Source organism: Ruditapes philippinarum, unplaced genomic scaffold, assembly GCF_026571515.1.
Source record: "Ruditapes philippinarum isolate M1 unplaced genomic scaffold, ASM2657151v2 ctg21_1_1_1_1, whole genome shotgun sequence".
Lineage (NCBI taxonomy): Eukaryota > Metazoa > Mollusca > Bivalvia > Venerida > Veneridae > Ruditapes > Ruditapes philippinarum.
Genome location: NW_026857242.1, coordinates 365,298 through 391,198, shown reverse-complemented (window position 1 = coordinate 391,198; position 25,901 = coordinate 365,298). Strand labels below are relative to the sequence as shown.

Here is a 25,901-nt window from a genome sequence, read left to right as displayed (position 1 = left end):
AAACCGTGAAACATGACAATAAAAACATCCGCAGAACCTTGACTACTAATTAGTTTATGTATACATGTATCGTATTTGTAATTTAAAATGCGGTTTCATTCAATTATGAATAAAAAAAAATGAGTGAATGTGACGAACGCTTATTGAATATCACAATATCAAATTGAAAAACAAAACTTGATAAAACGATAAATGTTTTAAAGTTTTACAAATACAGTCTGACCCCGGTTATCCGACAACCCTTTATTCGAATACTCGGCATTATCCGAAGTAGATCGGCAGTCCCGTTTTTATCTCTATATAAATCAATATAAATACTAGCGTATTATTCGAAATGCATTATCCGAATACCTCCTATTTTTCGAAGTAAAATTTCGGTCCCGATTATATAATTATGAAAGAATTTCACACCTATTATTCGAAGCCAGCCTAATTATTATTCGAAGCCAGACTAATTGGCGCAGATCCACTCGCTGACCGGTCGACTTGTGAAAAATATCAACAGTCATGCATGTATTTAGACAATCGTGATAATAACATAACATATTCTTTTAACATAACATATTCTTTATTTGGCATAAAATGACAATATACATTTATAGCCAATACAGTGAACAATCATGTAATGTAAGAACATGATATACAATATAAATACCTTAACGAATTTTAATGTTTTACAGAGAAAGTTTTTGTTGCTACAAAATTTGAATAAATTTAAGTTACTGTTATCTTACAATGGAAGAACATCATTAATAATAATATAAAGACCTTGACAAAGTTGAAATGTTGTATTTGGAATAACTCTTAATCAACTTTAATTACCGAAAATGAAAAGCAATGCACCGTGTCCGATTTTGTGACTGTTATTGGTTGAAGATGACAGCAATAATTTTCATAAATACCGTATATGTAAATTTGTCAAAACATCCAAAACATTTTTTTCATTAATTGTAACGCTACATGAGAGCCTTTTTCCTAATCTAAAATACCAGAGTTTAGCTGACAACACGTAATTTTGTGTACTGGTTTAATAAAAATGTGTTTCTCGCAGAAAACTTATCTATAAATTTTTGATTGAGTCTGTTCATGGGCAGAAGTGGTGATTGCAAGCTACCTCCACATACCCTAGCACAGTAACGGCTTCATTGGAAATGATGCTGGCTCTCGTTAAAGTCATATATCTGATAAAGAAGCCTAGAAATTCCGGCAAATATTAATATGTAAGCATGGCATCAGCTGTCTGTATGTCAAACACTTTTTTTTTTGCTGAAGCCTTAAAATCTATTCACTGAACAAGGCCAATTCAAATTGGAAAACAAGACAGCTAGCAAACAGGAGGATCAACAAGAGTAAGGAACATTCACTAAACGCGAAACATAGGACCATCAGATAGAGACACCAAGCAAGACAACGAACAAAAAGGACACAAAAGAGGGACAAACACTGATCGTCAAACCAATCAAAGACATAAGCAGGTAGTTTAACATCATGTTAACAGCTAAATGGGGTTTGAGGTTATCTTTTTAAAGAAGAAAAAGAAAACTTACAGATTAAATCCTTTTTTTAGTCACTTTGGCTGATGATTATACATTCGTGTCGGTAACTAAAACAATTGAAGAAATTAATGTATCATTGAAAATGTAAGATGTAATCAGAAATAAATTTTCACTCGAGTCATTTCACTTCGAATATTTGAAGGTAGAGGAAAAGTGGTCTTGCCGCCAATTTACATGCTTGTATTTGTGTATTTCGTTACGTGTAATTTGATTTATGATACATATATTGTATGTTTTTCTAAATAACGAGTGACGTTGGAAACAAACTGAAAAGAAACAGTTTGTAAAGAGCAGAAGAAAGAAATATACACTTTACCTATATTTTACCCAAACTGATGGACATGTATTTGATATATCTTTGAAATAATTTCTAAATAAAATTATATGATAGAAGTTGTTTTCAACGTTAAACATTAAATCTTGTTGTTATGCTTTTGATTTTATGGTTTCTGAATATGTCTTTATATTTAAAGTACATAAGCATTACCACATTGATTTTATCAGCAATCCGTATTTTTGAAGTCTTTTGTAAGCAATTTATCATATTTGATATGAAAATGAGTAATTTCATTTGACTGGTTTACTAAATAAATCCTAACAGAGGATCGACATAAAATTATTCAATTGAATAATAGTATCAGTCTCTATATGATAAAATTCAAACATTATTGAATTTTTATTACGTAATTTAGAAGAAATTCTACGTCTTCAAATAACTTAAAGCACCAATTATCCGCAAAGGGGTCAATAAAATTGATTTAAGGATTGATAAAATCGCACAGAACAATAACATTATCCCATCAAAGAGTTTCGTAATGGATGACAGAAATATACAGCTGCTGCTAAAAAATTAACATCAATAGCAAAAAATTGATTTTGACTTAACAATCACGTATCTAGGTTTGAAGAAACCAATCGATTTTTCAAATGGGGTTAAATTCTTCATTCATGACGCATGAAAGTATTAAAGGTTCGACAAAATATATAAATTGTCAATTGACGTAAACATAAAGTATATAACGTATACGATTTTGATATTATGTCTTCATTAGCATCACTATACTATTCAAACATTTTCGTTAAAGAGCAGGTATAAAATCCTTACATATGAGTAGGGTTGTCTTGACGCAACAGTGAGGAAACAGATACTAATAAAACTATCATGTAAACCATTCAAAATTGAGATTGACATTTTCACATTTTTCATGTAATGTGACATTGATGGGTCCCATTTATCAATAGGAATAATGTTACTTTGTCCTTATGAATTTTGAACAAAAATTCAACATACGGAGACTTTGCCGAAAGTGCAGTTTCCAGGTTAGAATGTGATTCGTGGACACTTCGCTTGTCTATCTACGTATGAAGTCTCAAATGGATAGCACCAAAGGAAATCCAGTTATGCCCTTGACAATTATAAGGTAAGGAAAATTACAAAGAGCAATAACGTCAAGAGATTTGTAAATTGCACTTTTCTTTACTGAAAGCTTTCTATCAATGAAATTCCAAGTCGATACCTTTAATACCATTTGATATGTGCTCTTGACAACAATGAAATATTTTCAGTGTGCAATTTTTTCAATTAGTCGCCTCTTACGATCACGTATGGTGGCTGCAATTTTGATACCTCAAATCGTAAAGGCAACCCCTTCGCCGCAAGTGGCACCAAACGAAGTATTTCAATATTTTTTTATCTCCAAAACTTAACATCATGTATATTTGAACATTTGTTATTTAACCATTAAACAGAAAAAGATAAAAATATGAAGATTTCCGTTATTAGATTTTTTATTGTTTGACTTAAGTCATTTACATTGGTACTTCTTTATCAATGTGTCAATAATCTTTGAAAAAGCAATAACACACGATAATTTCAAAACAAGCTTAAACAGAATTATTTCTAAGTTATTCCATTTAAAACAATTGTTTTAGAAAAATCTTGACAATTACAAATACATTTCTAGTACCACAACTCCCAAAGGAGAAATAAATTGAACAACAATCTGTTTCAAAAATTCGATATAGTGTAGTTCAGTCTCGTAAATCACCTGATAAAGGAGCATTTGTTTTGATGCCTTTGTTCCTCAAAAACGTATTTTCATAGGTTAGTATAGGTTGAACAGTACACAGACAACATTTAGTATTTATTCTGCAGTACTTTCATTGCATTTATGCGGGAAACATATGGTGTTGCAGCTACCATTATTAATGTTTTACAAATATTGATAAGTTTAGTAAGGTAACGGATATTATCGTTCCAATACAGGCCCAATCAAACTGAGCTTGCAACATTTTTAATTTTGGGCGTTCTTGAGGGAGTCCATTTGTCTTTTTAATCATAAACAGCAGAAATGTTACAACGTGGTACACTCATTATTGAGAAACAAGAGCACCATATGCGGCATTAACGCTCGTCAACAATTGTCAATAACCAATTTTTATCAATATTCAAGATAAAAGGAACATTGCTACTAAAAATAATGCCCCTAGTCTATCAGCTTTGCATTGTTATATTAATCAAGTATCTCAAGATGTTGAGATATTTTATAGTCTTGAAATCATTCGACTTTATAAGCAACTTTAACAAAATTGCAAGTGATTAAATTGTAAGTTAAAAAATGGCACAACAATAAATCTTTCAGAATTTTTCCCCCTGTCTTACAATTGTACTACCTTTCGTAGTTTTAAAAGCATTCTACTTAAAAGGCCAATTAGACCAAAAGTCTTTGTTAAAAGGCTCATAACTTCAAAATGAAATGTTTCAGAATTATGTGCTTTATGTAACATTTAAATCTTGTCATAATAAGCAAGTATTCCGGGTGGGTTTCATGTTAAGTCATTCTAGATAAATAAAGTTTGAGCTACTCTCCTAATTATTATGAATATTTTAAACTATAATGTCTTGTAAATCTTTGTATCAGAAAATACCATTTTGCTTGCTTAAGAACACGTTTAGTTTACCTTTCTGTATCGTTTGAAGAGAGTTTATAAAACGGTATTATTAAACCAATTGCCGGTTTCAAATACCTCAAATTGGATAACATTCCAAGATTATCATCACCGCGGATAGTTCAGATATTTAGAATACTGCCTAAATATATTCTAGTTGTTCCTTATTGATAACACAAAGATAAAAAATATAGAACGAAAAGTTGACTCCTTTCTTACCTGATAACAGAAGTAAGACTGCGCAAACAATTATACTTATCTTAAATGTTTTAGATAATTTGCTTTTTTACCTGGAACCTGCTGTGGTTTTTAAATAAATAAAGAGCTGTATGAAGAAATAAAAACTATTTGAAACAAAGTTATTAGATAACTCGAAGCTTCATTTAAAACGGTATCAAATAATTGTTGCAATGAGCACATCCGAAATATTTACATGTTTTTATTTTCAGTTTTGCTTCGCGAGAAATCATGCTTAAAAATGAACAATTTGGAATCATTTATCTTCTTAAGAATTATAAAAGTTTAAGCCCTTTTAAACTTTTCAAAGGTTTTGATAAGTAGAATTTTAGACCTTTTATTGAAAAGAACCTATAATGATGAATCTATTCCTGGTGTATCACTTACTTGAAATAGCACTGTCTGTTCTTTCCACCTTGAGAAAAGGGTTCAAGAGTTTGTCAATAAAGAATGCATGTGTGTGCATATTGCATGCATGCTGAATGTGCGTTTTGATGTCAATGGGTGCAAATTGAAAGGCATGATCATTGGCTTACCCCATTTTTCTATTCATAAGTGGTTCCGTTACGTTTTGTGCAAAATTTTAACCTGTAAATAAATATTGGATACATTTTAGGAACGCAGTCAATACTTCAAAGTTTGTTTAAAAATAACGGAATGTCAACAACCATTGCGAAAATCTGCTTTTGATCTACAATAAATAATTGTGACATATCTTCTTTATTTGTATCCGTTTCTTTTTCACCTCTCCTTTTCAGTAACAATCATCTTACCCCTTTCATCAGTTTAAAAGGTAAAAAGATGTTCATAAACAAATGTGCATTAGCTGTATATAAAAATATGATATACATGTAACATTAAGCACAGATAAAAACTTCACAATAGTGTTTGACAATGTTTATTTTTTCATGGAGAGAAAATAAAAATCTGGAAATAAGTGATCTCTTGGAAGCATTAATAACAACAAAATTACATGAAATTGATTGAGTATGTACATGAGGGCTAATGAAAAAGTGCAACACCCCACACACCCTCTAGCACCGGCTTCAGCGGTACTAAATTTTCCACGCTTGAAGTGATGGAACCAATGGTCCCGAAGGACCAGAAAACTATAACAACACATCTGTTACACAAAAGAAACTTGAAATACCTTCGCCTTTTTGGATGATAAATTTAATATATTTTACTTATTTTCTTATTAACATAATAACCATTGCATATATATAGATTTGGCTTTACAAGATAAGATTAACCTTTACATACTGTGAATTATACATGTACTTAAAACCGAAGAGGAGAAAGCAGTTTTTCATACTATGTCAATATTGTGTATCAATGTTTTGATGATGGTAAAACATTGTCTTCCTGCAATGCAGAACCAATTACATGTGTATTTTTAAAATTGGTTAAGTCGATTTTTTTTAATGGTTAGCATGTAGATAATAACATAGTGAGATTGTGTAGGACTAATTACTTATTAAACGTGATATGTTGTTATATGTTTATATTTGCATTCTGTCCGGCAACAATCAAGATTTCAAAATATTGGCATGAAATTCAACAAATCAAATATATCACTTTTTCAAAAAAACCCACAAGCATCAGTAAGTAAATAGTAAATTATTTCATCTGAATATTTGTATAAAAAGCCAGTTCAATGCTACCATTTCCTAGAATATAATCTACATAATGATAAAACATTCACTGTTATACATTGCACAATTCAATGGTGATAATAATTTAGTACAAACACATGCGATGTGTTTTGCGAAATACAGGTCAATCAATATTTTTTACAACTTTAAGACCATTTTATACATACTTTCCTTATCAAAGCATACGAAATGCAATAAGTTTATTGAAAAACATCTCACTTTTATTTAATATTTTTATCAACTTAATTACATTGAATATGAAATGACAAGTATGCTTTAAACAAACTATTACTAAAATATTAATGACCATGCTGAGAATCAATGGTGTTTACCTTTCAGTGGCTTATTAACGCAACAAACATTGGTGTGAATGCGAAATATAAAATTTAGATGTATAAAACAATTAACTGCTGTAATACGAGGCTCTATTCAGCAACATAATAAACTATATCGATTTTATATAAGTTACTAAGATATAAAAGCTAGTTATAAGTTGATATCAATGAAATTGATTTTAGTTTAATGAAATCCCTAATAACAATGACATTATCCTATCAAAGAGTTATGTAATAGATTATAAAAATGATTTGTTGCTGATAAAACTTACCGACATTACATGTTCATATTCAATATGACATTATAATTTATGTTGAAATTTCATTTGCCACCGAAAATATTGTTTGTCATATTTGTCAAAAGGCTAAGTGTGTGTTTGTGTGTGTGGCGGAGGGGGGGGGGGTGGCGCTTTGTTATATTTTCCCAAACGGTACTCATTTGAAATACAGCTAATCAATATTTTGCATTTTAGCCATTATCTGAGTTATATTCTTTATGGAGGAGAGACTTAGTATCACTTTGTTACGTTTCGACACTTTAACACAAGTTGTTGATTTTTTATTCAACGCTGATACATGATAAGTATCTAACATGCTCTAAATCCATTACAAAAAATAATAAATGACCTTAGAGCATATATTGTACATTTATTCACTTCTGAGGCTTAGTATGCCTTGATAGCAATCGTATTTAAATAATCCATATACTATGTAAAATTAATAACGTATTCAGTATTATAATATATGATATGAAAATGTGTACATATAAGATAAAATTCAAAGGTCAAACTCGTGGAATTTATAGTCTAGAGTTAGCAAATTTAGTTATAGATATCCTGAATGGACTCTTTATTGTGTTAGATACCTAGTTTAATCAAAATGAAAACTTTTATTAAGAATAAGATGCTTAAAGTATTTCTAGTTTATCTTATTTTAACAAAATAATACGTATGGAAAAGGAATAAAGGCAATGTCTTAATAGTTAAGTCGATACCCATTCTTAACCCAAGTTCGAACTCATCTTGGTTCCTCATATGATACTTGATTGTTCAACTTGTCTAGATAATATTATTTCATATAGTATATTTTGTAATTTTATGAAAAGCTTGCCTAATTTTAAACAATATTCTTATATTTTGTTTCCAGTGCTAGAAGTATATTGTTGAAAGTAAGCTTTATATGAAAGGCTATTGTGCTTTTAATTCGGCATTAAGAATAATTTGATACAATACAAATCTATTGTCTATATTTTAATTTTAAAAACCATAGTATCATTATTAAATTGAGTCAGTTCGTAAGTTGTAACGGTATAAAGCAAGCCTTATATTAGGTAAAATTCACATTGAACATCTTATTGTAATGCTATTTTATTGCAATTTCTAAATGCCACTGTTCCAGGAGAAATCATACTGCTTACTGTTTGATTACTGAATGTTTCCATTCACATTGCGAAACGGAAAACCCAATATCGTTCTGTACCACCTTGAATTACATGATTTTTTACATACATGAAATATGCTTTTATTTACATCATCAATTACAGTTATAACCAAAAGAGCATTGATTAATGCACGCAAAGCTGTCAGACATAAACATGTTATATATGAGAGAGAGAAAGAATATCACCTACAGTTGCATGATATTCGCATCAATACTGTCTCTTAAATGAAGATAAATTACAGTTTTTCCGACAACTGCTGTGTTCATGTCGATATTGTTTTTAAACTGCCAATATTATCAGGCAATGCCAATACCTTTAATAATGAACAGAAATTGCGTGTTAATTTGAAGCAGGGAGTTATTTGTATGTGTACAGTAGCCGATTAAACAGCTGTATAGGTGGATCGATATTATCAAAATGAGATGATTACGTCAGTTACAAATGATAAAATTATGAAACAATCCACATCATTTTTGTAGTTAATATGATTTCAAAATCAAGAAAACTATTGGTATCATTTTCTTTGTCCATCTATATAATTTTTGTCGTACCTTTTCGCCCATTAAAAAAGGCAATTTGAAATTTTCTGACTATTTAAGAATAAATGAATTCACTTGTTTCAGTAAACGTAAATGTGAATATTAAACAGTTTAATTTTTAACATATTTATAGCAAATGTGCTCACATTTCAACTAATGGTAATGTGCATTTTATGTTTGTTTCTACTGAACAATATTATGAAAACAAGAACAAATAGATAGATTTCAAGCTGAGACTTCGGTTTGTTTAACATAACATTATCATTGTCTTTTTGCATCAAATTGTCCAGTATAGAGCATAGCCTCTCAGTTTCAATTACACCTTAAAACTGACTGCGATATCCATTTACCATAAAAGCACCTCTACGATTACTACAGCATACAATAGTTCAGATTTTTATTGTAGTTTTCCAGACTAATTCGTTCTTTTAATCATTTACAGCACGCAATTACAATGCTTAACGGCAAAATACTATAAAATGTTGAATGTTATAAAGCAACTAAGGACTTCTCTCTATCGTTTTAGTTGTTCCATGTTTGATGCAATAAAAATCCGGAATTCAATTCACAGCAGTGTATTTTATGTAAATCAAATTTTGTAAAGAACGTATTATGCATGTATAAAATAGAAATTTTTATCAATTTGTTTTCGATTTATGTTAACCAGCACGAACGCTTGGGCGAAATACAGTTCATGTCAATTTATAGATAAACATGTATTTTGTTAATAAACGTCTCTCGAACAGTACATACAAAAATTCCTTATCAATTACATATTTCACACACACACGTCAAGTGCCATATATATCAAAATTTACACCATAATTTATATAAATGCATAGCTTACAAATGAAAATTTGCCACATTAAAAGAAAACTTTTCAAAAAAAAAAACAACAAAAAAAGCAAAAACAAAAAAATAAAAACAACGTATTTATCACTTTATGAAATAGTGTGGAATATTTTCTACATCAAGTTTATGTTAACAAGGATAACATTGTATAGTCTTACCTTCAGCTAATAAGAGTAGCCCGTTTATTGCCCACAAAACGGAGCATAGTTTTTCTAAAGACAGTACTGGAAATCGTATCGTGTCTTTGACGTGCATAGCGCTCCCCCATCTCTCAGTTTGGGCGTGGAGTCAAACTCATCGCTTTTTCAACTATAATAAAGAAATGAAAAACAAAAATGACATATGTTGTTTAACAATGACCACAAGTGTTGTACGGCGCTTTCGTATAAATTATAATTATCAACATCATAGTATCATTGTTAAGATTAGAAGAAATATTTAATACTTTGTATGACATTATATAGAAATGTTAAGATGATAACCATATTTTCTAGGACAAAGGTTCAGTAATATCAATGTACTAAACAGATGATGTTTTTATTTCTTTTTTGAGCTAAAGATTATTGACGGTTTCCCTTGAACGTTTTAAACATGTGACTGACATTATTTGATAAACTTAGCAATTCCCTGGGCTTTCTTATAAACAAATGAAGTTATACGGGACGCTGTCACTCGAGGCTATATTGATTTCCTTACCTAGAACATTTGTACTTGCTTAAACTCGTAAATGTTTAGGACTTTTGACAGATCATAACATTTATTAATGGATCGACATAAAATAATGTATACAAATACTAGAACATTAGAGAAAATATATTTTTCTTTCAAGGAATTAACTGTCAAATTATATCTCTGATTACAGCACTAATGAACAAACAGTTCATCACAATTTTATTACACACACAATCCTAGTGATACGTTACGATAAGAATTTGTTGTATGTTTCAAAGCTATACAGAATATAGAATGAATGCCACAAAAACTAAATGTACATATTATCAATTAATAATCGATAGCTTATTTCATAACAAGCTAAAATACTACGAATAAAAATATTCACCAAATATTTACGTTTATCCGCTATCTACTTCCATTGAACAATCGATAGATTTTGCGTAATTTTGTGAATGATAAAACCTAATGATAACAGGAAAACTTATAACCCAGCAACATCAACGACAACGACAACAAAAACACAAACATTTGCAATAACACTTTTCAAAGAAACACGGGTTCAACGTGCTTAAAGCTACTGGCACTGTGATTATTCCAATATTCAAATTGATTCACTGTATCAATTCCGTATGGCCGTTTCCTCGTAAGTGATAGCTGTTTTTCAGTCATATAATGTCGCTGTTGGTACAAAAGTTGGTACAATTTCATCAGAATATATGTTTCAGCAAATGTTATTTTTCTTCAATGTATTTCTACCTCAGTAAAATCAACAAAAATGTAAACCAAAATAATAATAAAAGTAAGACAATCTGAAGAAATAATTAAAAATAATAACAGCACCTGGTAGTTAACTGATTTTGACGTTTCTGAAAGATTGATAATTCAATAAGCGCCACAATATATTTAAACAGCTGGAAGGTTTTTCAGTATTCAGTACACTTTTACACGAAGTAGCCATTTAAGAGCTCTATCACTAGTGAATATCTCTCGGTTTCTTTACTTCACTTATATATAATTTATTGCTATTGTAAATTGTAATTGTAAACTGTATAAAGGTAAATGATAACATTTCCATATTCCTCTCTTAGAGTTAAGTCACCATCAAATAAGTATTTCAGGAACTAAATGGAATGTTAAAAATAGAACATAGATTAAAACGTTTGTGGCCAGCCGTGGAACATATAGAAAACTCTTTAACTCGATATCAAACAACAGAAAAAAAAAATATAATAAATTTACTACCAGCACAATCACCCTTCATTCTCTTTAACGAACTATTGGCGTTCGTTGGTTATTTGTACTTAATGGTATTGACTTCTAACTACACTAGCTTAACGTTGATACATGATATTAATGCATTTTCCTGGTAAGAGATATCTAGTTCTTAATTGAGTAAAAGAATGTTTACATTGAGGGGATGTAAGCTATATTTATGAGAATAGTTTTTGTAATTGATGAAATAATAAAACATCAGAATAGTCAATGCCTTGTGAAATTTGAAATAGTTTGTTATTTTGCTCAGTTATTTCTTTAAACTAAATAAAACAAGGGAAAACATCTTGTGAAGGGAAATTCTTCAAGAGCAATGATAAAAACCGAAAGAGCAGTTCAAAATTGCCAACCTGGTTTTATCTTGAAAACTCTTTTACCTACTCTGACTGTATTTGATCTTGTACAAGATCTGTCTTATGGAAATACATACATGTGCGCATATAAAGATGCTCTAGCAGAAAGTTATATTAATCATTAAAGAAGCCGTTAAATACAAGAATATTGTTCAAAGTGGTGTTTGATGGCGACTATATAACATTTATGTAAGCTAGAAAAACACAAACCTAATCTACTCCAAGCACATACCTGGTAGAAGGTACATTTGATTAATTTCCATGTTTTATAATGAGATAGCAAGACTAGATAGAGTCTGCGATCATATAGATATAACTGATCAGAATATCAAAGTTCAAATTGATAAACATACAAGTTTAAGCCTTAATCAGCCAGGATTCATAGGCTCGTGCTTAATGCATTTTCCAATTAAGAGTTTTCTAGAGATATTAATAGATAGCGAATATCTCACAATATCAGGACGCCACTCATAATGTCTGGCAATATGTAAATTGGCTTTGAATAAAAAAGAGAGAGAAGAATTTACGTAACGAGTATAAAACACTTTATTACATTAACTCAGATTAATTTTATATACAATTGTACATTTTAATAGGTACTGCTTTTGTACCACCAAAAATGCTTACATGGTTTTTCAAGAAAGTAAATTCATCTAGGAATGACACCCCAATCCAATTAAAACCACAAAGCATTCTTTCACTTTATTTATTTGATATTTCAGTTACAAACTCCAAGTAGTTAAAGGTTTCAATCTGTGTATAGCTTCTGATTATATGGTAGTAAAATCATCGAAATAAAACACACATTTAACTAAATCGCTTTCTTTTTAAATACAAAATAAAACAGTTTCCAATGTCTACCTTAATCTCGCAAATTAGGATTTTTTTTTTATCAGAATAAGAATAATGTCTGCACTTAATGCAGTCTCCGACTAATTACGTGTGCAGACTTTTCAAGAGTTAATTATTTTACAAGTTATGACGTATAAAAATGTGTTCAAACAATCAATCATTTTAGCTAATTAAAAACTTGCTCACCTCCCACATATTTCTATTTAATGTTTAAGAATATGTGTTTATTGCTAAAAGCGTGTTAGCATTTACCTCTAAATCTTTGGGTAAAAAACAACAAATAGTAGATAATTTAGTTAGCTATATAATTCGGATTTTCTGGTTGCATAGTTGTTTCGATTGTATATTATATCATGATGTAAGTATATATGGTTGTTTATTACGACTAACATAGTTTTGTTACAATGACTTTTAACCATATGAATAATTTGTATAATGTCTACGTCATTCATACGGTACGCCATTAAAGCCTTTTTAAATTGTGTCTTCTATATATTTATGAATATTAAACTGTCAAAGCATTGAAATGCATAAATCGAGAAGTGAATAACTTCTTTTTATGATGAGAGTTTTTTGTGACAATCAATGATTTCCATTATTGGTAATTTTTATGACTTGAACAACTATCTGTGTCTCTAATGTTTTCAGTGACAACAAATATGAACATTTGGAGGAAATAAAAGAGATGAACAAATTTTTAAAAATCTAATTGCTCCATTGTTAACATTTGTTTGATCGTATATGTACAAAACAGGCAAATGACGTTGGTCAGATAAATTTTTCATTTATATTTAAATAAAACTAAATTAAAGTGCTTTGAAAACAAAATAACAAAATAGCAATTATGTTTTTCTAAAAAAGTTAAATGACATTGATACAAAAAAGAAGTCCAATGGTCGTTAGTTATAAAATAATATACTTTAAATAAGTAGTCAATGAGTATTTCCTTACTTATTTATTTATTCCTCTTCATAATAGTTAACAACGATTCACACAACTGTAAATGTTAACACTAGCACAATAACGATATACTGAGCTGTTTCAATCCTACATACAACTACCGTTTTTGAAAATTATTCCATATATTTCCACAGCTTCGCTTACACAAAAGCGTGATTTATCGTCGGTTTCTTTGATATAAGCTTCTTTTTTCAAATATATCAATAAGATTGATATCTATCCAATAGTGATCTGAAGATCTGAAAAGAATACAGCGAACAAGTCAATATTTATAGGAACTTTTTACTTGCTCGATGCTAAATTCTTTCGTTATTTCAAAATCACCTAACTACACTGTTTGAAAACTTGAAGCTATAACATGTTTAAATTTTGCATGCTGGTTTCTCTATATTGTATATATTACAGTAATAAATACATAAGTTATACGAAAATAAGTTAAAACGCCCAAAGGACTAGGAACTTAGTTACATATTGCTTTTGATCAGTGTTACGATACAAAGTTAATTTTTATTTGTTCTTGTAATAAAGTACGAGGTGAACAGTAAGTCTTTTTGATAAGTTAATCAATAGATGCCTGCTGTAAAAGATACATTTACTCCCATCAGTGCACATTGCAAGATTCTAAACATTTAACCGCGACTCACTGGAATACTGATCAAGGAAGTTTCTTTATTCCACTTCAAAGCTAAAAACCCTTCTGTATATATACTTGCAAAGTTGATAGTAAACAATGTTATCAAGTTTTCTTTTTTTATTTTATTTTTTAATAATACCGTTGTTTTTTACAATCATTCTTTGTTGTTTTTTTTCTACATAATTTAATGGCTCAATATTATCGCAATTTGTAAAAAAGACTTTTAGTTGAATTAATGTGTTCGTTATATAAACTGTATATAATGCATGAAATAATCAACACTTCTTTCACAATTATGTTTTTTCTAAAATCTTGAATCTTGTGAATTAATTTACTTATATTGCTGGTTTTCAAGTTTACGATATGTTAATTTTTCTATAAGGTATGACAGGAAGTTGAGCTTCTTTCATTAAGGAATCATTCCAGGTCGTTAGTTCTACAGTGTCGTTGTAAATGCAAGTTCAAATGATCCAAAGTTTTCAAAACATAAAAACTACGTTACGTATTTTCAATTCGATAGAAACACCTGGTAATATTGTTACGTATAAACCTGGATAATATATCATACAGTTGTCTGTAATCATTAACAATCTCACCCACACCTCACTTTATCTACGGAAATCATATTTTTAGAATGTGAAACGTTCGAAAATTGCTCAACCAGGAGGAAGAAAAAAAGCTAGTTAACGTCTAACGATTTTATGAGAATAAAAAGGTGAGATTATATTCTGAAAACCAGGTGTCGTTAAAATATTTGTAATATTACGAACAATAGGGCAAAACTTACAAAATAATGACAACAATCTTTTCTGACCTAGCAATGACAAAATGCTTTACTTAATTGTTGCTTATATTTCAGTATGTTCAAAAAACTTTGAAGAAGCAAAATGAAGTGTTTGTCAATGTTTGATTTATGTTTGTCAATGTTTGATTTAAAAAAAAATTAAGAGGAAATATTCACACTTCAAGTTTAATCATTTGAGAATTGTCGTATCCTAAAAAAGAACTCGAATAAAGTATCATATTACCTGCATTTCTAGTTGTAAGGCAATTATTTGAACGTTACCGATATATTAAAATAATAGATTTCAAAACATTCCTTTTTAATACCTTTTTTATGGCGATCAGTAAGACACGAAAAGTTACTGCACTGAACTTTGAAATTGTTATGTAACATAACTGAGAAAATAATGGTAATAAATAAAACTGCCATACAATCTAAGAATGATTTTAAACATCCACATGTGCCTGAACTTAATACATCAAACAGATAGCGGAAAAGATCATATAAGTCATTGAAGATATTTTAGCATCTTTATTGAGTTTTAATTACAAAATTCAATTAGACCCCTTTCAACATCACACCTTTCCTATAGAAGTAAGGAAATCGTGCGTGAATAAAAGTAAGAATCTAAAACATAAATTCATTCATCAAAGCTGCTTTTGTTTTTAATTTTGCCTTGAAACAGGTAAAAAACATACCTAATGTCAAAATTCAAAATGTATATTTTAACCATATTTTAATCATTAAGTTAAGGTTTATTTAAAGGTCAGTTACAGCTTCAAAATAACTTTGTCGGACATGGATATTTAAGTGTTAAGATTTCTACTTTCCAATCAGGAATCATGTCTGCTGTCTTGCGTACCTTATATTTAAAGAATTTGAATTCATACTCATCCTAGTTAATATGGTATTATAAACACATAAAAACATTTAAGAACAACTTGTTTACATTATTCCTATAAGTTTACATTATTCCTATAATGAATGTCATCCAATTTTGATGAATGATGATCTTTGATAGAAGATGAAAGGTCCACTGTCTTACTTGATACCAACCTTACTTTAGCGAAGTCAGGGAAACGTCTGGAGGTAATTCAATATTAGACGGAATTAGCCATGAGATAAATTATCCAGACTTAATTTATTTTAATTAATTTTCTGAAATATATATGATATAATTAACAACTCAATATCAATGAAGAACTAAAAAGTTTTGTAAATATCTATATGAATGGACATAAATAGCTGATTTCTAGGTCTTTCGGGATCAATGATTCCAGCATATCTAAGTTTTCAAAGCTGAGTACCACTCAAGTGGTGCTAGGGGGCATAAAATATGTTGTACTGATTTTTTATCCATCATGTACAAACTCAATCAAACCTAGTTTGCACTTTTCATGTAATTTTGTTGTGATTGATGTTTCTGGATTTTTTTCTACAAAGAGACGCTAAACAAAGTGATCCCTCGGAAGCATAAATCACAAAAAAATTACATGAAAGTTACAGACTCGGTTTGATTGAGTCTGTACATGAGAGATAGTGAATAAATGCAACATCCCTGACGCCCCATAGCACCGGCTTAAGTGGTACTCAATTCTCAACCCTTAATAGTGCTGGCATCAAGGATCCCGAGGGACCAGAAAAATATAACATCACTGAAGTGAAGTACGGGACAACTCTTTACAGCTGCCACACGACACTTGACACTTGCTGTTGATGTTGAGTTTTATCTCTGTACTAAAAGATTATTTACCATAACATAAATTAGCCTTTAAGGAAGAATTGCAGAAATTTTTACAATGTTACTACCATTGTTTACTTGATAAAAGATTTTTACATGAACACATTTCCAGTTTCATTAAAGAAAAACAGTAACGCTTACACACACGCGCATTTCCCAAACAAAAAACAAGTGTAAGGGGTCTAAGTAAGGCATTTTTTCACCATTTGAGACCACAAAAAGGGGAATGAAAAAGTCGTTAAAAGGCGTGAATATCTGGTAATGGGTTAATACAGGCACAAACTATATTCTTGCTTTAATTAGTGAAAATTGGAAGCCAACACAACATGGCAAAACATATATAGAAACGGATCTTGTTAATTTTGATGAAAACATTTCTTTTTGTGAATGTGTTTATGTCCAAACTCAAGGATACAAACAAACAAACAAGAACAAAACAAAAAAAAATCAACGAGGATTCTGCTATTTTATATTAGATGGATATACTTTTTCATTAACGTCATTGTCAGATACATATGAGCCGCGTCATGACAAAACCAACATAATGGGTTTGCGACCAGCATGGATCCAGACCAGCCTGCGCATCCGCGCAGTCTGATCAGGATCCACCAACCCTATTACAAGTAGCAAACAGTAGCGAACAGCATGGATCCTGATCAGACTACGCGGCCGCGCAGACTGGTCTGGATCCATGCTGGTCGCAAACCCATTATGTTGGTTTTGTCGTGACGCGGCTCATATATCAGAAATACATTTATATCAATATGATACGTAAAAGACAAAACCTTTAAATATTCCAGCTCATAAACCTAGCTAATGTATCAATGTATCATCTTATATCAGAAATAATCTCTCCCACACCTGACACTATCTGGCCAAATCATATTTATAGAATGTCAAATATTCACAGCTGAATTCAACGATCATTCTGCCAGCAACGTTTCAAAATCAAAAAGAATTTAAGCATTCTAGAGGATTGTTTCAATTTCTTTCGTCAATAAATATTCTAGGTCAGATTTATGATTGCAAATGCAGTTCTGTTTCTAGCATTATATTCTTGAATTGATTTTTCGTAGTTTATGTTTTCACAGAAACGATATAGAAAATTTAATATGAATGAAAGTCATGTTAAAATTAACTTATATTTAGATATCTTTTATATTTTGATCAGCTATATTTTTATAGCTTCATCTTATTTATTTACTGAACATCATATTGATAGAAACAACTGTCAACCACTGTCAAAATTAATCGTAAGTTGTTAAGCATGATGCCATTTTCTTGCAAGATGTACTAAAGATTAGACGTGGATCGCTCAATAAACACAACTGATTACAACAACGTTCTACCAATTGAAGATTTAGATTTCAGCAAACAAGACAATGAAATATTGTTGGACTACTAATGTATTTAATAGTTTTGTGTGAACTGACAATGAATTTAAATGTCTTTAAATTACATGTGTCATTGCATATTCCAGGTAACATGCAAACGATTATAGCAACGAAAACACTAACAACAGCCACAACCGAATTCAATAAAAATACAAATCCATCAAAATGAAAACACTTGGAGCATAAAGATTGGAATTATTTTCAAAGACAAAATTTCAAATTAATTAATTAATTTTTATCAAAGCTTGGGTACTTTAGAGATATACTATGCTTAAATTTGATATTAAAAATATTGATCATTGCAACATAGGCTCCTTATGAATCTAAAATAAACATGTTTTGACTTAACACAAACTAGATAAATTATGTTTTAAACTCTAAACACTAAAGGTGGTCACAATATAAATATATAGTGTCATTTAAAACAACTGGCAGTTTTTTTAAAGAAAGGACAAACTGTACTTGATCTGTAATAGGGAACGCAGCTTCCCATACATACATAGTTACATAGTTTATTCGTGTTTCATTCAAGTAAGAATTTTAGAGATTTCAATAAATTTCTGTGATTAAAATGTTATGCTCAAAGACGAGCATAGTTTATCTTTAAATCAAAAACGTTTATGCCATTGCATAATAAAACATAACTTTCACATATATGTTGAACAAATTATGTGCAAAAGAGCCCCACTTATACCGAGAAGCAAAACTCACCACATGAATGACATAGCATTTGGTTTACTAAAAAAATTGTTGAAGTGCCAAGGTCCACAAAATACACTAGCAATCTCATAGACAAAATATGTTATTTTGAAAGATTATCACCACCGATATAATTCCGATACATTCCCGATATGTTTCCTGTTTAGTGATAATTAAGTGGATATGCTTGCTGTAAATAAACATTAATTACAGCTTTATCATTGATTCAAACACTTCAAGTTCTATAAATAGAAAACCTATAAAACCGATACAGGAAACCTTGCAGGGCATTACACTCTATGTAACCTTCTAAAAGCACAAAAATAACACAAAGTTACGTTCAACAGAACATCCAAATAAATTGTAATTCAAACGAATTTCTTGAAAATAGGGTTTCAATAATCCAGTTAAAATGATTTGGCCTATTTATTTCAATGAACAAGAAAATTAGCCATTATTAAAAATACATTTTCCTCCGTTCCAGTGCAATTACTCTATTTCAACATTGTAAGTTAATATATCTTAAAAAGATTTATAGTAAAAAGCCGTCCTGAATATGTTTGCACAACCTTCGTCATTTGTCAACGGTTCAGTTACATACATTTAGAACAATAAGATATATGGAGATATATTAACACTAAATATCTAGTTGAGCACTTCATTTTATAAAAGGTATCAAGAAAAACATCATTTTTTCAAGAAGCACTTATATCCAATGTGTACGATTCCATGAATTATGATCGATAGCATATAATGAAGTAATACAAACTGCTCATCTGAGAATATAGACACCTTTATAACGGTTAAATTTAGGCAAATGGTGGGAAATGTCTACTGATAATCAAATAAAGAGTTCCAAGGTGATGATATATTGGGTCACACAGATAAAAGCTGATATCGAATACTCTATTGTTTCATAAGTTAAGAATTGAGATGTTGGAATAAAAGTTCCTTATATTTCCTTTAAAATGTTTTCCATCAATGCAAAATTAACAAATTAAAAGGCACAAGTTGTACGTTTTTGATAAAAATATTTTCTTTTAATATCATGCTATATAACAGCATCTGAATGTCAAGCTACATAAATAAAATATGATGTATAAAACACATTCATCATTAAGTAGATATACCCTATCCAAAGTGAAGCTATGCTTTTGAACAGCTAACAATAATGTTATTGTGGTAAGTGTTCGAAGTATGAATAACCTTATTCTAAAATGTGACAAATATTCTAATGGCTAATGCAACATACAAAACAAACAATAGATTATTATTGAACTGAACATGTCGTATAAGACTTCATCAATTGAATTATGCTGTTATATCTTTCAACTTTGTAATGCTCTCAAGGCATTTAAGGTTCCTAGAATATACTCTCCAATAGGCGTTTTTTAATTGTGTTGTTATATATTTTAACTTTGTAATGCTCTCATGACATTGAAGGTTCCTAGAAAATAATTTTTGATAAGCGTTTTTAATTGAACTGTTATGCTGTTATATCTTTCAACTTTATAATGCTTTTATGACGTTGAATGTTCCTAGAATATATTACATCTCAATATGCTTTTTCAAAATGATGAAGCATATAAGGAAAAAAAAGAAATAAGTAAGAAGTAAGAACTTATTTGATGAATCGCCATTGCACATTTAACGTCAAATAACTGGTATGATGTTAGCAATTAACCAGAAGTTAATCATTCCTTGATGAAGGTTAAATAGTAACTATACAATTAATACTATTTGTGTTCAATTCACCAACCCCCCTTTGGATTTAAACCCAATTTCTATGTACTTTCTATGGGTTTTTCTAAATCTGTTATACAATACAGTATCTGCAAAAAATGAATATCTTAACGTATGAACTATTTGTCATTTTCCAGAAATATACCTCTCTATTTTTTTACTAAAAGAAATTCATTCTAACAGTTTCATATTTTTGTCAATACTAGTATCACATATAAATAATATCTTTACTCATATTTAGAAACTAATAACATGTTCACTTGACATTTATAAAACCAGCCGAGTCATTTAATGAAATTTGAAATACAATAACAGAGATAAATCTATCATTGTTAACATTTCCTAGCTTTTCATATATTTTAACAAACGTTGTTCTGCATATTAAAATCATTTTTCCGTATTGAATTCTCCATATTATCTTGCTATATTTTACAATAAATCTTGCCAAGATACCTTCTAATATAATAATGTTTGCGGTAATAAAAAACAAAACAAAATTGTCTTGTTACTTTGAAAATATTTTCATTCAGTGAATATATTAATTTCAAATAAATTCTGAACTGAACGATTTCAAATTATTAGAATTTAATCGTATATGCAAATCGTTATAATTTGTTTAGTAGATATATTTAAATCAAAGTATTGTCAGCTATATTCGTTTACAATGGAGAGTATAATGTTTTCATCATATTTGATTTCATTGGCAGTATTTAGACTATGTGCTCAATCATAGTTATTTTAATGTAAGCGCCATAATGATACTTCCAATCCAAAGACTAATTACATCACTTTTTGATTGATTGGCATTTTAGTTGATTAGGTTTTTACTTACATAATTGCGAAATTTGACGACTAGTATAGCACTTTTAGAGGACCACTGACATTTAAACCGTGAAGAAATCGATCAAGTTCATACCAGTCCTTACATGATTATTAAATGTCATATATTTGATGTATTCATGTGTCAAGCAGAAGGTCAGACATCAAAATGTTCTTCTAGCAAAAATGTAATCATCCGATGTGTAATTACAGAGAAAGTTTCCAATAAAATGTAAAAGTATTCCTAAAATCATTTCGGTAAACAGTGCCAGTGCACAGCAAATATTTTCATGTCCACCTTTTTTTACTTATATCAATCATATCATTATCATAGTATATGTATAAGGAATTTTCCTTCTAGTTCCTTTTAATTTGTTTAAATGTCTATATGTATTCTCATCAACATCCTACTGTTTTTGTGTATGAACATGTGATATATGAAATTTCATTATATTGTATACATATTATAACAATATGTTTTTTCATAACCTAAAGTATATCTTTAGTAAAGTATAACACGATTTAAGTTTTGACAGAATAACAAATGAAACAGATACAGGCTTGTTATTCTATGACAAAAATGACATTGCAGTTGGTTTTCTAAAAATTCATATAAAAGCATTATACCTTACCTGAATTTGAGATTTGAGATATTTTGTTCTCTTCGAAAGATTTGTGTATGTTAGTTGATAACGTAAGACATTGACGAATGATTCACTTCATTTAATGTTATTTTAATTTCAAAAAGCTATTAAGACTTTCTCCATTTACCATATTATCGCAGAAGTATACACTACAGTGAGTTATATTTAACCTTTTCAAAAACACCTGACAAAAGCTCACTGTTTTTTCTTAGAATATCAATTGCTTACGTTTTGGTTTTCTTTTATCAAATCATGGGAAAAAAATCTACGTTTGTAAACTACGATTTTCAATATCTTTAGATCAGTGTTTAAAATAAGTACAGTTCCATACGTTACTAAAACAAAAGACAATAAAATGAGTTAAGGCGTTGATTTTAAGAAAAACGGTCATCATTCTACAACTTAGAAAATGCACATATGATGTAATTTGAAACTGTTCTCAAATTTAAAGTCATCGAGTTGCACTTACAAATTTAGAAATTCCAAACAATTTTTATAAAATACTTAACTATTTATATTTTTGATGGTATATAGACATACAAGAGGAAATTAATTAAGAAGTTAATGAGTTATATATTCAAGAATGGCTCTAGAGATAAAGCCTGTCCATAATGACCTTCTACAAACTGCTGCATTTAATTATAACATCCAGTTTAATAGTTTAATTTAATTTATGTTCGCATAAACATACAATAGATCACACTTTGTTCAAAAACTAATTCGAATTATAAAATCGTGGTAAATAATGGAAATATTGAAACGACAGAAAAGGATATATTTCTTCGATTTTAATTCATTCTTTGTATGTGTCGCTTCTGTGGTTCTTTGAAAATATATAACAAAAAGGGTGTATTTGCTGTTAGTGTAAAGTAAGCACTTACTTACCTGTGGAACTGTTTTCCTTTGTGCAACACGTTGTACTGAGTAACCTTTAGATATTTCCTTTTTTCTCTTAGTGCAACTTTGCATGCATGTATGCAAGAAAACGTGATAATAGAAATAAAGATTATAAGATTGAATCCCGTAATTAATAGCAATGATTTTACAATCGACTGTACAAAACCCCCGGGTACTAAATTCATTCCGATTTTATTACAAAGTTTAATATGCACGAGAACAGAAAATTCCGTTACGTGTAAATTAGAATTAATATTATTTGAATGCATGATTTGATATTTCATTTTATTTTCCACTTTCGAAAGACTATCGCCAAACAAAAAAAAGAATAGCGTGATATTTAACAAATATTTATTGATCATAAACAGCTTAAAATACAAAAGTACACAGATAAAGCAGATAAATATGATATCATAAGGTTCCAGGAACAAAAGAAAAGTTGTTCTGTACGTATTGTTTTTTTTTCTTTTTAAATGTTTGCTATATGATTTTCAGTTAATTGAACGAATAAAAATAAAAGTCATTAATAATTTTTGTTTTCCGAATAAAATCATACCCTTTACTCTTTACATACGAGTATGCACTTTAAAAAATCATCGTATCACCTATTGTTACGACTTACATGGTCCTGAAAACATTGTTCGCTAAAAACAAAAACCAAAGATAAAATATTAGAAAACAGGTATAAGCAATATATAAGTAAAATAATTTGGATAACAAAGACAATGTCTGGAGAACATGGTTGTACATTTGCAGAGGGCAATTTGATCGGTTAAACCTTAGTCAAAGTTTAACAAGTTTAGTAAATGGGTTTTATCTTATGAAATAAATTCTTAAGAAACGTTCTTACACAAAGCATTAGATGGAATCAGACAACCTTTTCATATGATAATTTATTTGTCAGCGGTGACAGGTCGTTTTATGCTCGTTTTTCATTATTTTAGCCAGCGAGGCGTCTTACTGAAGACACGTCTCAATAAAACGCAAATAAAACTATAGACATACCAAAATAGGATAACAGTAAAAGCATTACACTATTCCTAAACTTTTAAGTTTTGTAGACATATTCATGCTATATCATTTACAGCCAAAAGTGATGAGAAGTATGTTATTCGAATGCAAACTTTTGTGACTAGAATATTTTCTAAAGTGAGTTTTTCACGAAATTGGCAATTCGTAATTGAAATATAGATGAATAAATCGTTATAATAGCTACTTCTGCACTTCCTTAAATATAAAAAATATAGCTGCCTATCCTTGAAAAGAAAAATGTAGATGCCTTTCCTTAAAAACCAAAATGTCAATGCATTTTCTTGAATGCAAGAAGTTCATCAAAACAAAAGCATCTTATTTCAGACTGTCAATGCCACGTAATGAATTTTGCAAATTATTCATAGAATGTACATAAAATCTTTAAAAAAAATAGTTCACATGAGTTTTCCACCAAATGAATATCATTCAAGGCAAGAGTGTTTAAAGTCCTTACTGAGTATACAAGCCTAAAAATTTATTTTGTTAACAATTTAGGAGCAAGCAAATTGTCGGAATATTATTTACGTGGAAAGACTACATGTATCGACCAAAGCATACAGTATCTAATATGATTGTCTTTTCATATGTATTCCATGTATTAGTCCATGTAGTATTCAGGATGAATAAAAGTTTCGGAACACTACCATTTTGATTATTTGATTATATTCACAAATCGAGGTTATTCTTTTCAGTAGCTAAGAAGGTCAATAGTTATATCCTTCGTAGATGAAAGTGTTAGAGAGCAAGAGAAAAGTGCAATAACATGTATTTGAAAACATTAATCATGATCAAGTCATTAATGATATTAATATACTATAAACAGAAATTAACACCTTCTAAAACTTTGTTTCTAAATATGTGACATCAAAATTAAGTTCAGCAAAGCATCTTAGACATTACAAAGCAATGTATGGCATCACATGCTATCATATGGGATCCTCTTTCAAAATACCATTTTATTTATTTCGACCTATTGTGTTTTCGTTTAGGGCACATACATTTTTTAAACTTGGGAACCATTCGCCGCTTTTCTTGGAATGGCCGTACTGTGTCACATTGAAGGCTCTTGTTAACCGTCGTATGAACACATCTGCGAATGTTTCTTAATTCAAAATTTCTCCATTTAAATGTTAAATTCTGCAAAATCCGATGCGAGGGGTGTGGACAGTAACTTGCACTTTCAAGTACCGTCTATGAACAGGCTCAATCAAACCGAGCCTGACATTTTCAATTTGCCGTGTTTGGTTTTCCTTTTTTCGCTCTATTTTATGTAAGACAATCTAGCATTTTCCTTGTCTGTTTTGCTTTTGTACTTATAAATAAACTTTTTTAAATTCAAATTAATATTTCAGATGAAATCATATATCTATGTCTGTGATTTGTTTTATATTTTAAACACAGTTTAATTTGAAAGTAATTTGTTTAGTAGAAATTATTACTAAAAAAATAGAGAAAAACAGAAAATCACACGCAAATGCATCACCCATAGATATTTATTGCTGGCCAATATCAATCTGCTGGACGTCAGCAATCAATAAGCTATACTGGCATGCGAGCAGTTCCCGTACAGAAGCAGTACCCGTATTTTTCATTTAAACGCTTGATTTTTACTTGCATTCTTCAAAAATTCATTTCAAATTAAGCAGATACATAAACAAGACAATATCTAAGTGTCAGTTCGGTAGTACGTATAAAAAGTCTCATTTTAAATCACTTTCACCTGTGCGTCGTCAAAACGTGACCTTGTTTTCTCTGGGGGATTCCGTCCTTGCGCGCATGCGCAAAAATACTTACACGTGAGGCTTGTTAAAGGATTTTCCACTAATACCACCTGTTTA

The 25,901-nt window shown here is 29.8% G+C and overlaps 1 protein-coding gene across 5 annotated transcripts in view; it reads right to left on the bottom strand.

The window, feature by feature from the left end:
• LOC132749166 (potassium/sodium hyperpolarization-activated cyclic nucleotide-gated channel 2-like) overlaps window positions 1–25,901 on the bottom strand; it is a 211,143-nt gene that overhangs the window by 127,607 nt on the left and 57,635 nt on the right. For all 5 annotated transcript variants that reach the window (XM_060738866.1, XM_060738870.1, XM_060738869.1 and 2 more), the window contains exon 2: window positions 9,723–9,873. In XM_060738866.1, the coding sequence (XP_060594849.1) occupies window positions 9,723–9,819 (97 nt within the window). In that variant the 5' untranslated portion in view covers window positions 9,820–9,873. The remainder of the gene's footprint in view (window positions 1–9,722; window positions 9,874–25,901) is intronic.